This window comes from Prenolepis imparis, unplaced genomic scaffold (genome assembly GCF_030444845.1).
Source record: "Prenolepis imparis isolate NDT839.2.m4 unplaced genomic scaffold, iyPreImpa1.0 SCAF_65, whole genome shotgun sequence".
Lineage (NCBI taxonomy): Eukaryota > Metazoa > Arthropoda > Insecta > Hymenoptera > Formicidae > Prenolepis > Prenolepis imparis.
In genome coordinates this window covers 69,967-89,083 of record NW_028141223.1, presented here as the reverse complement: position 1 = coordinate 89,083, position 19,117 = coordinate 69,967, and the positions used below count along the sequence as shown (strand labels likewise).

Here is a 19,117-nt window from a genome sequence, read left to right as displayed (position 1 = left end):
TTATGCTAATCTTAAAGCTCTTCCGACACCGTTTGCCGTATAGCTACGCACTTCCTAAAACGATTATCACGTCGCGCACGTTTCTCAAATTCGCGTTACACGAACTCGTTTCCCTAAAGCACTTACTACACTGCTTCTAGCAACGTCCTGTCACGGTCGCCAATCGAGAGTTTTAACTTCTTCTTGGCTCTACCATTTGATTTGATCACCGCGTGTACTTCCCAAAGGAACAGCACGCCAGACTTCGTTTCCGAGACAGATTAGCGGATTACGGAATTGATATTTCTCGCGGATTAGCACAGTTTTACTGTGACCGGACGAAAAAGGTCGAGAGTAAGGGATTGAAGAAAACACAGGTTTCCTACCTTTGTTGTTACGGTCGCCAGTCCGTTTTTCCGTACCACGGACAAGATTTTGGATCCCCAGATTGAGAACCCCAGGTTGAGCACCTCTACTGCTTCGCTGTTTGCGGCTGCTGCGTAGTCTCCTTTGTCTTTGTAACAAAGGCACAAGATGACGTCATCCAACCGTCACCTTTGTTCCTTCGCGTAATGACGCAACACTTGTGTCCCACACTGTTTAATGATTAACTGTGTTAATTATTGTTTCAGGATCCATCAGGATGTGGCAGCTTCCTTCCACCGTCGTCGCTTGCCCTGGTTTTCTCGTCGGACGTCAGCACGTACGGGATTTAGGTTTATTAAGTAATCACTCACTCATATATATTTAAATATATAAATATTAAAATATTTATTTTAAAATATTTAAAACATAAAACTGATTACATAACAAAATTAATACATGCAAGCTATTGCGCATCTGTTTCGCATCACAACTTTTTATTGCACGGACTTTATTTTCGGGCGTCTCGAGTCGCGTTGCTACCCGAACTCGAAAGAGCAAAAGCCTCGAGTCTCTCCGCTCTCGCTTATATGCTTGGCTCCCCACTCTGGGTTCTCGCCTCGCGCCTGCGCATTCTCTCGCACGCCTCTGGCGTGTTCACTTAGTCTAACTTATTCTATTCTGCCTTGATCATACCTCGGCAGTCGGTAAGTTTAATAATTTTAAAACTAATTATCTCCGCCGTTGGTAAGTTCGGTCGGTGGTAAAATAAAAGTAAAATAAAATTTCCCTTCGGTCGGTAATTACCCGCCGTCGGTGGGTTCAGTCGGTGCTGAGCTAAATAGAAATAAATAAAATTAGGAATAACTGTAGACGACCCAACTGGCTTAATTGATTTTTATTAATTCGATGTCATATAAAAATACAGACTACGTTTCGACCTTTGGTTCAGGTCCTTAATCCATGTCTAAAATTATATAAAAAATAATAATACGAATATATCAAAAAGAAAATCATTTTATGGATGTATAGCGTAAACCAAGTGAAACTAACGATTGGTATAAAGTAAATCATTTAAACATACCTTACGTAACATTTAATAAAATTTCAACAAGTTAAACTTCTCTAAATACATATGATGTGTCAACTATCGTTTCATAGAGATGGTAACGAACGAACTAAGTTAAACATCCTTTATTATTCTATCATAAATAGGATTTAAATTCTCTGTGTCTTTATGTAGGTTAATCGTGTTGTTATATTTTTTTATATAAAACATTTCGGCTATCTCTCTTTTCCTAGTATGTGTTTCCCGATGTAAAATATTAAAGGTTGTCCAATTAAAGTCGTCTTGAATAACTAAACTGGGTCGTCTACAGTTATTCCTAATTTTATTCTTCACTGGCGATACAAAAATATTTGCTATATGTTATTGCACATTGACCGAATGATGGTGCTTACACGGATAGATGGTTTTTTTCAAACAATCTCAGATCAATATGGATTTTACCACACATTATTATTGAAATCATGGATTCATAACAAGAAGAAGATATTTACATCGAAACAACAACTAGTTTTCTTACTACGCTGCAGAAGATTTGATGTTCTTCCAACACACATCATGAAACTGAAAATGAACATCTTTTTTCACAGTAATAGCGTAAACCAAAAATTTGATTATTTTTCTAGACATACTCGACTTAGATTGTTGAATTTAGAAATTAAAGATTTAAATTTTAACTTAAAGTACTTACATTCTAAACTACATATCATTGAAAAAAGAATGTTTGATTCTCTTCCACGGAATTTATTGGATAGATTTTTTGAATTTAATTACCATAAACTATTTACTTTTAATCAAACAAAAAAGATTAACGCTATCAAAAAGTTCGACAATCTAATTCGAAAGAATAAAGTTTCACTTAACCCCTTTAGTAATATTGACAGATCGAAATGGATAGTAAATCTCAGTAATAAAATAATCCCTGAGAATATTTTAGATATTTTAAGCTTAGGAGAAAAATTCGGCATGCCCGTTTTACAGAATGATAAGAAAGACCGCATTAATACTGTTATTGAGGTTGCTAAGAACTTAGAAATTAATTGCTCTAAGATCCCCAAAGATCTTGTTGAATCGACAAGGAACGAAGTAACAAATGCGGTACATGGATATCTTAGTAAAAAGAAACACACTAGCTTCATAGATAGACATATTATCAATAGCTCTAAGCAATGTCATAAGTTCTTACGTGACAACGAGGACATTTTAGTTACTAATGCCGATAAGGGCCAAACTACAGTAATTTTAGACAAGAAAGATTATATTGACAAAATGAATGTGTCACTTAATGATCAATCTACGTATATTAAACTGAAAAAAGATCCTATTAGGAAACTATCCAGCAGAATTAATTCTTTAATTAAATCTTGGCGTGATAACAAATTGATTGATAATACAATATACAAACGTCTTAATACCACTAACGGAAATCTCCCACGATGTTATGGTTTACCGAAAATCCACAAAGTTAACGATCCTCTACGTATAATTGTTTCGTCTCTTGGGAGTCCGGTTTACAATGTAGTGCGCTTTATTCATGATATATTGGAACAGTCAGTTACGAAACCTGTTTCCCATATTAAAGTTGGTTGGACTTTCGCGAATAAAATCAAGAACGTTAATATTGACGATAGTGAAATGTTGATTTCACTTGATGTTATGTCTCTATTCACAAACATTCCTAAAGAATTAGTTTTAAAATCCATTGAAAAACGCTGGACGGACATTTCATGCAACACAACTTTTAGTTTAGCACAATTTTTATATGCAATCGAAGTCTTATTAGAGTCAACAAGTTTTTGTTCAATGATCAATTCTACGAACAGATACATGGTACTCCGATGGGATCCCCCCTCACCTATTTTAGCCGATTTAGTTATGGACGATCCTGAGACACATTGTTTAAGCTCCTTACAATTTGATATTTCAGTTTATTGCAGGTATGTTGATGATATTTTTGCGGTAGTACCGCGTACTGAAATTGACACTATTTTGACTACATTTAACAGTTATCATCACCGGCTGCAATTTACACATGAAATTGAAACAAATAACAGGATTAACTTTTTAGACACAATGGTTATTAGAAACGATGGGAAACTTATGACGAATTGGTATCGGAAACCTACCTCTTCTGGTAGATATTTAAATTATTATTCCAATCATCCGTTTAAATACAAACTGAACACCATCAATAACCTAGTTGATCGCGCTATTTTGTTATCTGATGATCGTTTCTATAATGGGAACTTACATATTGTAAAAAGAATCTTGTCTAATAATTGCTTTCCTATGACGATCATCGAGCGTTATATCTATAAAAGAACATGTTTTTTAAAAAACTCTCATAACGTTGCTGACAAAGAGAATGATTTTGATATTTCTTCTTGTATTTTAATGCCGTATATTAAAAACTTAAGTGATATTATTGCGAGATCTATTAAGAAAACAGGCTTAAATGTTATTTACACGATACCAAAAAAACTAGACAATGTAATTAAACGCGGAAAAGACAAATTGCCTAAAGCGGATATGACCGAGATTGTATATAAGATCGACTGCAACGACTGCGACGCTACATATATTGGACAAACTAAAAGACACCTAAATACTCGGATAAAAGAACATATGAATAACATAAAATTGCATAGTAGTAACCAGAATGTTATAAGCAAACATAGAAATGAATATTTACATGACTTTAATTGGACAACCTTTAATATTTTACATCGGGAAACACATACTAGGAAAAGAGAGATAGCCGAAATGTTTTATATAAAAAAATATAACAACACGATTAACCTACATAAAGACACAGAGAATTTAAATCCTATTTATGATGGAATAAAGGATGTTTAACTTAGTTCGTTCTTTACCATCTCTATGAAACGTTAGTTGACACATCATATGTATTTAGAGAAGTTTAACTTGTTGAAATTTTATTAAATGTTACGTAAGGTATGTTTAAATGATTTACTTTATACCAATCGTTAGTTTCACTTGGTTTACGCTATACATCCATAAAATGATTTTCTTTTTGATATATTCGTATTATTATTTTTTATATAATTTTAGACTTGATAAGGACCTGAACCAAAGGTCGAAACGTAGTCTGTATTTTTATATGACATCGAATTAATAAAAATCAATTAAGCCAGTTGGGTCGTCTACAGTTATTCCTAATTTTATTCTTCACTGGCGATACAAAAATATTTGCTATAGAAATAAATAACTTATTCCTTCGGTCGGTAATTACCCGCCGTTGGTAGGTTCAGTCGGTGCTGAGCCTGATAGCTAATTAAAAACTAAAGTTTGCCTTTCGTTCGGCAATTACCCGCCGTCGGTTAGTCCCGAGTCGACGGATGATAATCTAAACTTAACTTATTTTACTCGTCGGTCGCTGATTTCTCCCTTGGTTGCCGATCTGCCCCTTCAAGACCTCGGTTTATCCGTGGGTCTCTCGATGCACACGGTGCTGGTGACTCCGGCGCTTTGATCGGGCTCCTCGGTTTCCTCGGTATCTTGAACGTTCCGGCTTCGTCTCTGGCTGCTTCCTTGATTGGCGGGCTAATCCTTATTAGCTTCACCTCTGGCTTCAAGGTCCACAATGGAATCCCCCCGCATCCTCACACAGGTGTTGTTCGCTCCACTATTAATTATTACGAGGCCATGCTCCGCTGCCCAGTCCAGAACTTCCCCGCCCCACCAATCCGTCCGCGGGGAACCCCATACGCCAGACTTGGCATTGAAGTCCCCCGCGACAATTGTGGGGCGAGGTCGCATTCTCCTTACAATGTTACCCATCTTCCGAAGCTTGCCAGCGAATCTGGTTCGCTGAAGGCTCGGCGGTAGGTACACGCTAATAACAGCAGTGGGTCCGCAGTGCACTGCAACGAATCCCCTGCCTGCATGAACTTTCTCCATAGGCGGAGAGTTGCCAGAGTCTCTCCAAGTGATCGCCGCTGTCTTATCTAAGCTGGCGGCCCACTTGGACCCCTCCTGAACCATATACGGCTCAGATATGACCCCCAGTCCACAGTTGGCCTCAGCTAGGCTGTGGACAAAGAGGTCCTGGGCCGCTTTGAAGTGGTTCAGGTTTATTTGTAAAATTTTACAAGCCATTTAAGCTTCCTGATTCACCTCCATCTCGTTCTCTGCTTCCATATTGGAGGCAGAGCCTTCGTCCTCTATGGCGGCCTTTAACCTCCTTCTTTTACTCCCGCCGGTCGCGGGGATATTTTCCTCCTCTTTGTTCTTCCTCCTCTTTCTATTCCTTGATGGAAGCGGTGCTTCCTTACTTGTGGAGGGGGTTGCCTCCTTTCCCGCCATGCTGGTTTGAGAAGCCTTGTCTGAAGGGGTCTTGGTTTGTCCCAGTTTTATTAACTGATTTATTCCCCTTGTTAGATTAGGCCCCTTGTTCCTTTCTTTACCGTGGGACAAGATTTCCCTCCCGCCCTATGGTTACCATATATATATGATAATTATATGTGTGAGAGTATATATACATTATCTATATCATTTCTCTCTCAGTGATATAGAAAGAGAGGGAATGCACTCGGGTGACGTTTCCGAACGCAGCCCATGTATGCAATGTATACATGGATTTCTAACCTAAGATGATCGATAATATGGAATTCAAAATGTTAGTAATTACCATTCGATAATCAGTCGGTAATTACCAATAATTTTTAATTACAAAATAGTGGCGCTGCTTTTTTGTCGGAGTTCGTCGTTCGCTCGGGGATCCCCTTAAAGTATTATAACATGTATTTAAAATATATTATTTTAATTTTTATAACACATTATTTCAAAACTTAATTAGGAATTAACGTTTTAATCAACTGATTTCTGTCAAAAATATTAATAAAACGTTAATTTACTAATTAAATTATAAAATAATAATACGTTAAAAATATAAAAATAGTTCTAAGTTGTATATAATATGTCATAACACCTTATCTTCGATTATAATAATTTTTGACAGAAATTAAGAAGGCAAATATTCTAAGACTTATAGTTTTTTACATTTTAGAATTCCAATTTTGAAAGTTATTCGCGAAAATTAAAAAACTTGCATGTATATATAGTTGTGCTCAATTCTACAATATTTGTTTATTTCAAAAAGAGCGTTAAAAATATTTCTAGCAAATAATTCAATTTGTACACGCGAATACCCTTTCGCATACCCCTATTAAGTTAGCCCTCCCACCAACGCAAAATTAATTTTTATCTTAATTAAAATTAAGTGCTAATTAAGTGCTAATTAGGTGCCGAAGTTCGAAATTAGGTGCTTGAACCGTTTGATAGAAAATTAAATTTATATTGGAAGGGGGGCTGACTTAACATTAAGCTGCCCCCCCCCCATATAAAAAAATATATAAATAAAATAATTAAAAAAAGGACTAGTACATAATAATTAGGTGCTAATTAAGTGCTCTCAGAATCCGTTAAGAAATTTCCAAAAATAAATTCTTTTCTACCACTTTACTCTTGTACGGCGGTCGCCGCGACCGAAATTAAAGAAATTCTGCTAAACGGACCGAGCACCTAATTCGGCGTTTAGATATCTTCAAATAATATTAATTAAGGAATATTTTCACGCCAACAACTTTCCGGTACGTAATTTTTTAATGCCACTTTAATCTTGTACGGAGATCGCCGCGAGTAACGTTAAAGTTCGAAAATTCTGCCAAACGAAACGAGCACCTAATTCGGCGTTTAGATATCTTCGAATAATATTAATTAAGGAATATTTTCACGCCAATAACTTTCCGGTACCTAATTTTTTAATGCCACTTTACTCTTGTACGGCGGTCGCCGCGACCGACGTTAAAATTCGAAAATTCTGCCAAACGGAACGAGCACTTAATTCAACGTTTAGATATCTTTGAATAATATTAAATAAGGAATATTTTCACGCCAATAACTTTCCGGTACCTAATTTTTTAATGCCACTTTGCTCTTGTACGGAGGTCGCCGCGTCCAAAAGTAAAGTGACATTAAAAAATTAGGTACCGGAAAGTTATTGGCGTGAAAATATTCCTTAATTAATATTATTTGAAGATATCTAAACGCCGAATTAGGTGCTCGTTTCGTTTGGCAGAATTTTCGAACTTTAACGTCGGTCGCGGCGACCGCCGTACAAGAGTAAAGTGGCATTAAAAAATTAGGTATCGAAAAGTTATTGGCGTGAAAATATTCCTTATTTAATATTATTCGAAGATATCTAAACGTTGAATTAGGTGCTCGTTCCGTTTGGCAGAATTTTCGAACTTTAACGTCGCGGCGACCTCTGTACAAGAGTAAAGTGGCATTAAAAAATTAGGTACCGAAAAGTTATTGGCGTGAAAATATTCCTTAATTAATATTATTTTTCAAAAAGAGCGTTAAAAATATTTCTAGCAAATAATTCAATTGTACACGCGAATACCCTTTCGCCTGTAGAAAAGACTACAAAATTAATTTTAAAAAAGAGACTAATTGTGAACGCGTTAAAATTTCGTACATCGCAGTCGGCGGTAAATGTGTATTATAACGGCAACCTCTCCGTTTTTCTTGTAACTTTTATATTTTGTTTATTATGGTCTCTAAATAAGATTCTGAGAAGGAAAATCGTCGCTCATGTTCCATTTATTTTTAATTAATTTTTTTAATTTCTGGATGTCGGTAAGTAAAAAAATTATAAAAAATGATAATTAATGGATATTTCTCTCTCTCTCTCTCTCTCTCTCTCTCTCTCTCTCTCTCTCTCTCTCTCTCTCTCTCTCTTTTAAAGCAGAGAATATTTGTTAAGTGGTCGTAGAAAAGTATTTATACAATTTTATGTTATTGACAACATAAATAAAAGTATTCTCTGCTTTAACCAAGAACACAAACTGATAATTATAAAATATTCTCTGCTTTAATAAAAATCACAAATTGTTTTCTGTGGGAATAATAATTTTGTTATATTTAAAAGAATATATTAAATTTTAATCCATTTAAAAATTATTAAAATTTAATGAATTTAAGAAATATTTTTATCGGCTCTCAGTATTTAATAAATATAATAAATAAATATGATTTTTTTTAAAAACGACTAATGGAGCCAAGCACGAAAATTAATTCTAATTTTTAGAACTGTATCTCTTGGTTTGATATTACTAAGTTCCATCAATTCATAATCCTCGAACTTTACAACGGGAAAATAGGCGAGAAAAATATAGGTCCGAAAAGTCGCTGAAGCGGGAATTGAACCCGCGTCTTTCGCTTGCCGGGCGACTGCTCTTACCACTAAGCTATTCAGACCCTTTCGATCCTATATTTTTCATTTGCCTTATAATGGATGTTAGTAAATAGCGCCATTAAAATTTAATATATTCTTTTAAATATAATAAAATTACTATTCCCACAGAAAACAGTTTGTGATTTTGATTAAAGCAGAGAATATTTTATAATTATCAGTTTGTGTTCTTGGTTAAAGCAGAGAATATTTTTATTTATTTTGTTAATAACATAAAATTGTATAAATACTTTTCTACGACAACTTAACAAATATTCTCTGCTTTAAAAGAGAGAGAGAGAGAGAGAGAGAGAGAGAGAGAGAGATATCATAAATTATCATTTTTTTACTTACTGACATCGAGAAATTAAAAAAAATTAATTAAAAATAAATGGAACATGAGCGACGATTTTCCTTCTCAGAATCTTATTTAAAGACCAAAATAAACAAAATATAAAAGTTACAAGAAAAACGGAGAGGTTGCCGTTATAATACACATTTACCCGATATTTTTATCATTGAGAGCTCTATACTTCTCTCACATAATAAATAAAAATTTCTCGTAAAAATACAAACTCACCATTATAGGCGAGAAAGAAGAAGGCCTTTTTAACCAGTAGATGTGTGTGGACTAGTTTGGTCGGTATTGGTTTAACTTTTTCTATTTACGTTATTTATTATATTTAATTTACATCAAAACTGAACCTATGTGTCAAAATATCAAAATATGTCAAAATATGTCAAAACTGATAACCTAAATAAATGACATTCATGGAGCGACATCAACGCTGTCTTGTAATGAATGCTCAAACTGGACATTTTCTGGTACATGCGCATTGAGAAGGTCGATGATGACGACGACCAAAACTTGAATCAATTTTTTAGAAAATCAACTTTACATTATAATACTTCCGTTTACAAAGCACATAGAGAAAAAGTAGACACTTTTATTATATAATTTGAACTCAATCTATCGATTGAGCTCAGTAAGAACTCGATCGCATCAGCCGTTATTGCGTATCAGAAATATATGATACTCTCAACTGTCCGACTTGTGTATAATAACATGGCATACCTCGCAGTCGCTACGCAAAGCTATGCTCAGTAGACTTGGCGCGACTGACACTACCGTGTCTCTTGATTTGTCCGCCGACATAAGAAACAAATGTTTTTCATTAACTTGCATGTTTATAGCTGTTTCTCCCCTCGTCTTTAATGCAGATTTAAATACACAAATAGCATTAACAGAAGCCGACGAAAATTTATTACGTTTTTTGTTTTTACATTATTTAAAAGAGAAAACATTCTCTCCGGATCGGCATTAGAATTTGGAAGCGATCTAATAGTATTTATAACATTTTTTAAATTAGGATATTTAGCATTATTATTGGTGTCTCGTTGTAAAATTTCTTTCCAAGCATTATCAAAATTTAATTTAGTGAGGCTTTGTTTTTCTTCCATTGTAAAATCTGATGCTAATGCAATCCATTCTTTTTTTAAAGCATCTTCATCAAAACTACTAATAGTTTTAATGACGAAAGAAACGTTATTGAATGATGTTTCTCTATTATAAAATAAGCTTACAAATGGTTGAAAAACTATTAATTGTGATAAAAATGTGTCATTTATTGGTAATCTTTTACGAATTTCTTCTGCAGCAGTCACATAAAATGTTAAACAATTTTCTCGAATAATTTTAACAATGTCTACGTGACCTTCCAGTAGTAATTCGTTAAGATATTCCTCACATTCTGAACCCAAAGTAACTTTATTAAGATCTTTTTGATTCTCCTTTAGAGAGAATGCAATATTTTCAGAAAATGGTTGTAAATGCTCTTCTTTTAAAAAATTTTTGCAGATTTGGAAAAAAAATTTTTTGAATTTTGGTTGTAATAAATGAATTCTGTATACAAACTGTACAATAACGTTTCTAATGCTTGAAAAAATGCATTAAAGAAATTTAAAGTATATTTAAAAAAAAGAAAATAAGCTTTTAGTTCTACGTTGTTCATCATAGACAGTAGATATTCTCCAGAATTTTTTTTTTCCCTTACAACCATTTCGGTAAGAAAATATTTAATTGTATCCCAAGATTCAAGAAGTCGTTCGACACATAAGTAATGAGACAGCCAGCGTGTATCACATAATTTTAATATTTTGCGATTTGTTTCTTGGAAACATTCACAAAATTCTCTGAAAATTGCTGTACGTTTTGGGCTGCTGTTCAAATAATTAGAAATTTTTTTTATAAATTCATTGCAATACGCAGGTATTTTATTACATGCAGTATGCGCTGCTAATGCAGCGGAGTGGCAAGGGCATGTTAAAGTTAGTAAACATGGACATAGTTCTTCCAACTTTTTTTTGAACGATAAATATTTCCCTGTCATAACAGATGCGTTATCGCACGATAAGACAACAATATTTGGAAATGGTATCTGCAGTTTCCACATTTCACATTTAAATGCCTGAAACAACTTTTCTGCACTTGAATCTTTGGCATCAATATCGATTAATTTGACTAATTGCGAGCGAACATCTAATGTCTCCGAATCAACGTATCGGACAAAAAAGTCATCCATTTATTATTAGATATGTCTGATGTTTCGTCAATAAAAACTGAAAACTTTGTATTTTGAATTTTATTGACGACACGATCCGTCTCAATCGGACACAAAACGTTTGTAATAATGCTTTTACATTTCGTTCGACTCATGCTCATGCTTTTCAATACGTCAGGATCTTCTCCTATTTGTTGAAAAAATGTAAGAATCTCTGTTGCATTTTGATGAGAAATGTTTTCAGCAATTAATGCTGCATATCTGATTTCCGCGGATTTTTTACGCTCATTAAATGGCAAAAGAGATTTATTTTGCATATTTAAATCTTCGAAATTTGATTGATTTTTTTCTAGATATTTTTTATGTGTTTTGGATTCTGCATGACGATGGATTTGCGATAAACTACTAGCGATAGATTTATCGCAAATCAAACAAAAAAATAAACTTTCGTCATGTGGCACTTCACGCAACCAAAGTTTAAATTCTTCAATATCTAACCATTCTTTTTTATATATTGATTTACGCGATTTTTTTATTGGTATCTTAACATTATCATTACTATTATTATCAGATGATAATGTATTCTTTTTAATATTATTTTGATGATACGCGGAGTCAGCATGTCTTAATATGTATGTTGAATTGCACGAAAAAGTTTTATTGCATATACTGCAATAAAATAAAGACTACTATCAGATGATACTTTACATACCCAAGATTTGTATCGGTCGTCTATAAGCCAAGCTTCTGCAAAACTTCGCTTACGAGCTTTTCGGGGCTTTGTTAATTCAACACACATTTTTCGTTACTTTATACTATTTGTTAAAGCGAAATATATATACTGATCAAGAGCTAATTGCTCGAAAACGAGAGATGTTTATAGTAAAACGGTCTACAGCTGACTCGACGAATTTCGAAGACATAAATGTCAAAAACCTGTCGCTAGATTGTTATTGTGTCAAACAGCTGATTGGAGAGCTGCTTGACAAGACGAGACGCGCGGTAAAACGATCAACACGCGCAAAAAAGGTAAACACGGCTCGTCGGGAAGCCGAATATAATGATTGAAATACATTTCCCAATATACAATATTTTAAATTTTTGACGGAAGAAACCACCACCTTCTCGCGGTTTCCGTTGAGCAACAATATGTACGTCGTACATTAGTACAAAATAAATAGGGAATAAAAAGAATAAAATCTTAAACAATATTTATAAATTAAAATATTATTTTATTACAATTATTTCTTTAAAGATAAAAAATCTTTTTTAATAGAAAGGCGTATATATTGGCCAAGAATGGATTTTTATTTATAAAATATACTTATAATTATTAATTATAATTATTATTAATTAATAATTATTTTTAATTAAAATTTTTAATATAAGTTACTTAATTTATGTTTAAAATATATTAATTTTATTAATATTATTTTATAATATTAAATATATTTTTTATATTTTATATTTTCTTTTTGCATATTGGGTCGCATCGCCTACTCGCTATCGCCAGTATTCCAGATTCGCTCGAAATTCGTAGCTCTATTCTATCAAAAGAAAATAAAGGACAAAAGATATATACCTGTCCTCTTCTACATATGTTCGAAGGACAAGGGTTCTCATCTTTTCGGTGCGCTCTGCGCTGCCGACCTACCCCCTCCACTGCAAGATGGCTGTCGCGAAGTGGCTGTCGCGCGTGAAATCTTGCATCACTGCCCCATAAACGTCCGCGAAGGCACCCGCTGTGGTTTTAGTGAGGTAGGTCTTGGATCCCATCGTCGATCCACATGTGAATCGACGATGGGGGACAAGGAGTCCCATATAACCCTCATCCCCTACCCGGGGGGTGAGTGGTACCATGAGGTTTCCACAGCGCAAAAAAAAAAAAAAAAAAAAAAAGGGTGTCAACGGTGCAAGAGTGGCTGTGAGCAACGTAATTCTCGTTCGATGTTTCGACCTGACAGGATCCACCCTAGGGAGGTGTTTTGTGCGACAGGCTCTCGCGGACCTCCTTTCACCACGCCGGAATCCAGGATAGCCACGTAGACGTCCGCGCCTAGCAAGATGTCCACCGGATCGATGACTTCGAACTCGGGATCGGCCAACTCCAATCCGCGCAAGTGAGTCCATGACTCTTTCCTCATCGTCGTTGTTCCGGCGTACACGGTGAGACGTGGAAGAATTAAAGCTGACACGGTCATCGGTGACCCTGCAGTGCGCGGCCGCAGCTGAAGAGATGCCCGGCCGTTCGCGGTGCCCGTTTGCGTCCCGCCGACGCCGAAAACGGTGATCGCGGCCGTTCTGCGCGGAAGCCGCAATCGTTGTGCTAGCGCCTCCGAGATCATGGAGGCCTCCGAACCTTGATCTATTAACGCCCGCGCTGCGTGTAATCCGCTGAATTTGTCCGCGACCCGAACGCGCGCGGTGGCTAGAAGAACAGCTCCCCGTCCGAGGCCCGGACGTTGTGCCACGTGTGATGTCGCGGCGACTTCGCGGCAGGTGTCGTGCAGCGACGTGTGGTGTCTGCCTCGGCACGCAGAGCAATTTTTCTTAGATTGGCACTCGCTAACCTGATGTCTGCCGAGGCAGTTGAAGCAGAGATGGTTCGCCTCGACGAGTTTCTTTCTTTCCTCAGGCGACTTCTCCTGGTAGCCGTCGCACAGCATGACGAAGTGGTCTTTTTTGCAGAGTGAACACCGTCCTCGTTTCGCCTCCTGCTTCTGCGCATGGTGAGATCTCGTCGACTTACTGTTATTCTCTCCTGACTTGTTCGGCTCATGCTTCTGCGGATGGAGAGCTTCGAGCGTGTTCAATTTCTTCTCCAGGAAGTCCTGGAGCGTGTCGTAGGAAGGTGGGGTCGAAGTTTCTCCGACGGCATCCTCCCAATCTCTCCGTGAACGTGCATCGAGAAGTTCGACAATTAGATGCACAAACAAGTCTTCGCAGTTCCTTATTGGTCGCTTTCGAGGGAGCCGACGGTGGAGACCATGCACTGCAGTATCCGTCTCAATTCGCTTGCCGACTCGCTCTTCATTTTGCTGAGCGCCGAAAACGTCGTGAAATATGAACGCACGAGCAGTCTCTTATTTTCATAATGCGCGACGAGTAGGTTCCAGGCCTGTTCGTAGTTTTCAGAGACGGCCGGAAGATTGCGAATGAGCGCCTCTGCTTCATCCTTCACGCTTGCTCTCAAATAATGTAGCTTCTCCACGGCTGAAAGGGTCGCATCCATCCCGACGACGGATCGGAAGAGATCACGAAAGGGCGGCCAGTCGGCGTTTGCCCGAGAAGTTCGGTAATTGGATGCGCGGAAGGGTTGTGCGTTAGTAGGAAAACTATGAGAGTTCTAACCCAGGTCCTCCGAGGGGGGGTGCGGGGCGCGGGGGTATCTCAATGGCGCGGGGTATGACGTCACGCGGAGCGGGGGGTATCTCTTAGGCGCGGGGGCTGACGTCACGCGGGCGGGGGACGCTTATCGCAGAATCGGGGGGGGGGGTCTAAGCATGTTCGGCAACTGATTATCTTCGTGATTTATGGCTACCCGAAGCCATAAAACTATGTTTTTCATTTTATGGACATTTTATCATTAGGAAAGGAATGAAGATTTTAGGGCCGACGCTGCGACGAACATGTCAAACGTTATTTATAGGGGGCAAATGTAAAAGCGTTGACGTTCGGCAGCTTTGTACCCTCGCGGAAAATCTCCCATAAACGAGAGCGAAACATCATCCTTAATATTTTTTAAGGAAGAATTGCGACGTATCAGCGCCAACGTTCGGCTGCTTGTAACCGGAGCACTCTAGAATCCATAAAACTATGTTTTTTTTCATTTTATGTCTATAAAATCATTAGGAAAGGAATGAACATTTTAGGGCCGACACTGCGACGAACATGTTGAAACGTGATTAGGTGCAAAAGCGCTGACGTTCGGCAGCTTTGTACCCTCGCGGAAAATCGGTCATAAACGAGAGCGAAACATCTTCCATAATTTTCTTCTTGTGTCCTTACTCCTCTATCCATAAAACCGATATCTCGGGAAACTATCTTTTGAGATACGCCAAATGTTAGAAAAGGAGATAGAATTAGGTGAAATATATATAAGGAGGATGAGAGCGCGTCAAACCATAGTGCGATTTGAAAGCGCATAGATGCAGCGGTGAAAAAAATTTAGTGGTTACTTTCTTGTATTAGAAGTGTTAGTGGTATAATAGTGAATAAAAAAAATAATGGAAAACATCGAGCAGAACGAACGCGACCTGTTGGAGCAGTCCCGCCAAGTCACCACTTTGGGCGAATATTTTGAATGGGCGCTGCGCTGCGAGGACTTTATCAAACTGCTCGAAGAACGCAGTCGTGTCAAGCGTCCGCGACTCTCGATTGGATATAGACAATCTTTGGTTGCTAGAATCGCGCGACTCGAGGGTGAAAAGACTCGATTGCAGAGACAGTTTATACCCAGTGGTGGTAATTACAGTGGTGGTAATTATAGCGGCGATAATAACACGGGAAGACTTGTTTGGCGAGAGATCGATACCGCGTTCGAAAATCGGATACTGACAGGTGCAGTGATTAACGCAGACTATATCGAACCGCGACAATTTTTGGAAGACGCTAGTAGTGTAGTACTCGAGCAAGTGCAAGATGTTATAAAAATACACAACTGTGCAAAAGTAAATACCGTGTTCAACGGTGAGTTTGTGACAGGTGATAAGCGCGCCAACAAAAGCATTAACACGCGAAATTATGAACTCTTTCGCTTTTTATTTACGCGAGTGGTATGACCGGCACGTCATCGAATCCACATTGGCGTCTCTCGAAGAGTTTCAGGAACGTGATAGCGGATGGGCATTGTCACGAATCCTCGATCTTACGGTCAACGTCAACAAGTGCAATCCTATGCGTGCTGGGTGTTATTTAAACTTGCCGCGAGAAATTGTGACGAAGAGAGCAGTGGTGAACGTGCGATCAACGGACAATGCATGTTTCGCATGGTCAGTGGTGGCCGCTCTGTACCCCGCAGAAAGACATGTGGAACGAGAATTTTCATATCCCCATTACACGACAGTGTTAAATCTTCAGGACATTGAGTTTCCGATGACGTTAAAGCAAATTAAAAAGTTTGAACATATAAATAACATCTCAATCAACGTCTACGGCATCGAGAGGAAGAAAGAACTATCTATTCTTCCGATACAACTCACCGATCGCAAAAAAGATAAACATGTAAATTTGCTGTACGTGGAGGAGGATGATAACATTGGGCATTTCGCGTATATCAAAAATCTGTCTCGCCTCGTAAGCTCGCAACTGAGCAAACACAATGGTCAAAAATATATCTGCGATCGGTACGTATATTTATTGCAAATTATATAATAATTGTAAATAAAATTGTAAATAAAATTGTAAATAAAATTGTAAATAAAATTGTAATTTTTTTTTCTTTCACAGATCCTTGCACTATTTCGGATCGGAGGACAAGTTGCAGTCACATACAGTATACTGTCGAGAAATGAACGACTGCGCTATCCGATTACCAAGCGATAAAGACAAGTGGCTCGACTTCGACAACTACAACAGAAAGGAGCGACTTCCCTTCGTGGTGTACGCCGACTTGGAATGTGTGCTGAAGAAGGAGTATGACGCCGGAACATGCGTCATACTCCCAACATCACGAGGTATTCAGCATCGCTTATTATATATATTGTTCGTACGACAACTCGTTATCCGCGTATAATTCTCGCCGTAGCATCGATTGCGTTTCATGGTTCGCCGAAGAACTTAAAAATTTAGCGCATCGCGTATTTTGTCTGATAATGTCCACATGACAAAATTAACGGGAAAAATTTCAAGATGAACGGGAAAAATTTCATAGCGCCACGCAATGTCACATTTGCGAAAAACCGTTTGTACAAGACTATACACGCGTACGCGATCATTGTCATCTGACCGGGCGATACAGGGGTCCCGCGCACTCAAACTGTAATATAAATTACAAAGACTCTTATGTCATTCCTGTAGTTTTCCATAATCTATCCGGCTATGACGCACATTTTATCATAAAAGAAATAGCTACCGCGTATGAAGGACGCGTAGATGTGCTTCCAATAACAAAAGAAAAATACATTTCATTTACAAAGACTGTCAATAGTACTAACGATAAAGATTGGAAAGCTTGCGTGAAATTACGATTCATCGATTCATACAAATTTCTCAATGCTAGTCTTGACAAATTGACATCTTTTTTGAATAAGGATAAGTTAAAAATTTTACGTTCCAATTTTTCTGCATTATCCGCTCACAATTTTGAATTATTAACGCGAAAAGATGTCTTTCCGTACGAGTACATTGACTGCGTGGACAGGCTGTAGGACACGCGTTTACCACCACGCGAATCGTTTTACAGTTCTTTCACCGGTGACACTGTATCCGAGAGCGACTACGCACACGCCGTCAACGTGTGGCAGCAGTTCTCCATTCAAATCTTGGGTGAATACAGCGATCTGTACTTAAAAACTGATGTCTTGTTGTTGGCAGATATATTTGAAAACTTTCGCAACACTTGCATCGCGAGTTACGGACTCGACCCTGCGTATTATTATACTCTTCCCGGGTATACATGGGACGCCATGTTAAAACATACACGCGTAAATTTCGAACTGCTTACCGATATCGATATGGTCATGTTTATCGAACGGGGTATACGCGGTGGTCTAAGTCAATGTTCAGGAAGATATGCGCAGGCCAACAACAAGTACATGCAGTCATATGATCCATCGAAACCATCATCATATCTCATGTATTTTGATGTAAATAATTTATACGGATGGGCAATGTGCCAACTATTGCCATATGCCGATTTTCGATGGGTCGCCGACGTATCTAATTTTGACATCTCGTCAATAGCGCTCGATTCGCCTACAAGCTATATCCTCGAAGTAGATTTAGAGTATCCACAACATCTTCACGACACGCACACTGACCTACCGTTTTGCCCGACACGTGACAAACCGCCCGGCAAGCGGGAAGATAAGCTTCTCGCAACGCTATATGATAAGAAGCGTTATGTCATACACTACCGCAACCTGCAGCAATGTATGCGACACGGCCTTCGCGTTATAAAAATACATCGCGTATTACAATTCACAAAATCTCCATGGCTCCGAAATTATATCGAACTTAATACAAAATTTCGAACACAAGCGAAAAATGATTTTGAAAAAAATTTATACAAATTAATGAATAATGCAGTATTTGGCAAAACGATGGAAAATGTGCGTAATCATGTAGATGTAAAATTACTGACAAAGTGGGACGGACGATACGGAGCAGAGGCGATGATTGCTAAACCTAATTTTCACAGTAGAAGCATCTTTTCGGAAAATTTAATTGCCGTAGAATTACGTAAACTCGAAGTAAAATTTAACAAACCAATCTATGTCGGTATGTGTATACTCGACATATCGAAAGTGTGTCTGTACGAATTTCACTACGAGTACATGTCACTGCTCTATCGTGAAAGATGCCAGGTAATGTACACTGACACAGATAGTTTAATATACCATATTAAATGCGAAGATGTATATGAGAATATGAAGCGCGACGTGAGCAAATTTGATACGAGCGATTACGCTGTGGGCAATGCGTACGGTATACCGCTCGTGAATAGAAAGGTACCCGGTCTAATGAAAGATGAAAACAATGGCGCGATTATGACTGAATTTGTAGGGCTTAGAGCAAAAATGTATGCCTTGCGAGTGGATGGCAAGAAAGATACCAAAAAAGTAAAAGGTGTCAAGAGTAACGTCGTCGCGAGAAACGTTTGACGATTATACGCGGTGTTTGAATGATGATATTGAAATGACACGTAGTCAGTCTTGTATAAGATCGAAA

At 37.7% G+C, this 19,117-nt stretch overlaps 2 protein-coding genes and 1 pseudogene across 2 annotated transcripts; 1 reads left to right on the top strand and 2 right to left on the bottom strand.

Annotated features, from left to right (window-relative positions):
- Window positions 1-4,972: 4,972 nt before the first annotated feature.
- LOC145947321 (uncharacterized) lies at window positions 4,973-5,527 on the bottom strand. The gene has a single exon (XM_083057124.1). It carries the CDS (start codon window positions 5,525-5,527, stop codon window positions 4,973-4,975), a length of 555 nt encoding a protein of 184 aa, XP_082913250.1.
- A 7,604-nt stretch (window positions 5,528-13,131) lies between these two features.
- Window positions 13,132-14,459, bottom strand: LOC145947320 (uncharacterized). Its single transcript, XM_083057123.1, has 2 exons — window positions 14,221-14,459; window positions 13,132-14,116 (listed from the first exon to the last, which is right to left on the bottom strand). The coding sequence occupies exons 1-2, from the start codon at window positions 14,457-14,459 to the stop codon at window positions 13,132-13,134; spliced, it is 1,224 nt and encodes a 407-aa protein (XP_082913249.1).
- Window positions 14,460-14,620: 161 nt separating this feature from the next.
- LOC145947319 (uncharacterized) lies at window positions 14,621-16,600 on the top strand (annotated as a pseudogene).
- Window positions 16,601-19,117: the final 2,517 nt, after the last annotated feature.

Bases quoted from the DNA above. Each gene is read 5' to 3' on its own strand.
- LOC145947321 (XM_083057124.1), bottom strand. From the start codon at position 5,527: ATGGCTTGTAAAATTTTACAAATAAACCTGAACCACTTCAAAGCGGCC.
- LOC145947320 (XM_083057123.1), bottom strand. From the start codon at position 14,459: ATGGATGCGACCCTTTCAGCCGTGGAGAAGCTACATTATTTGAGAGCA. The intron at 14,117-14,220 runs GTGCATGGTCTC...ACGTTCACGGAG, and splicing joins GAATTGAGACGGATACTGCA to AGATTGGGAGGATGCCGTCG.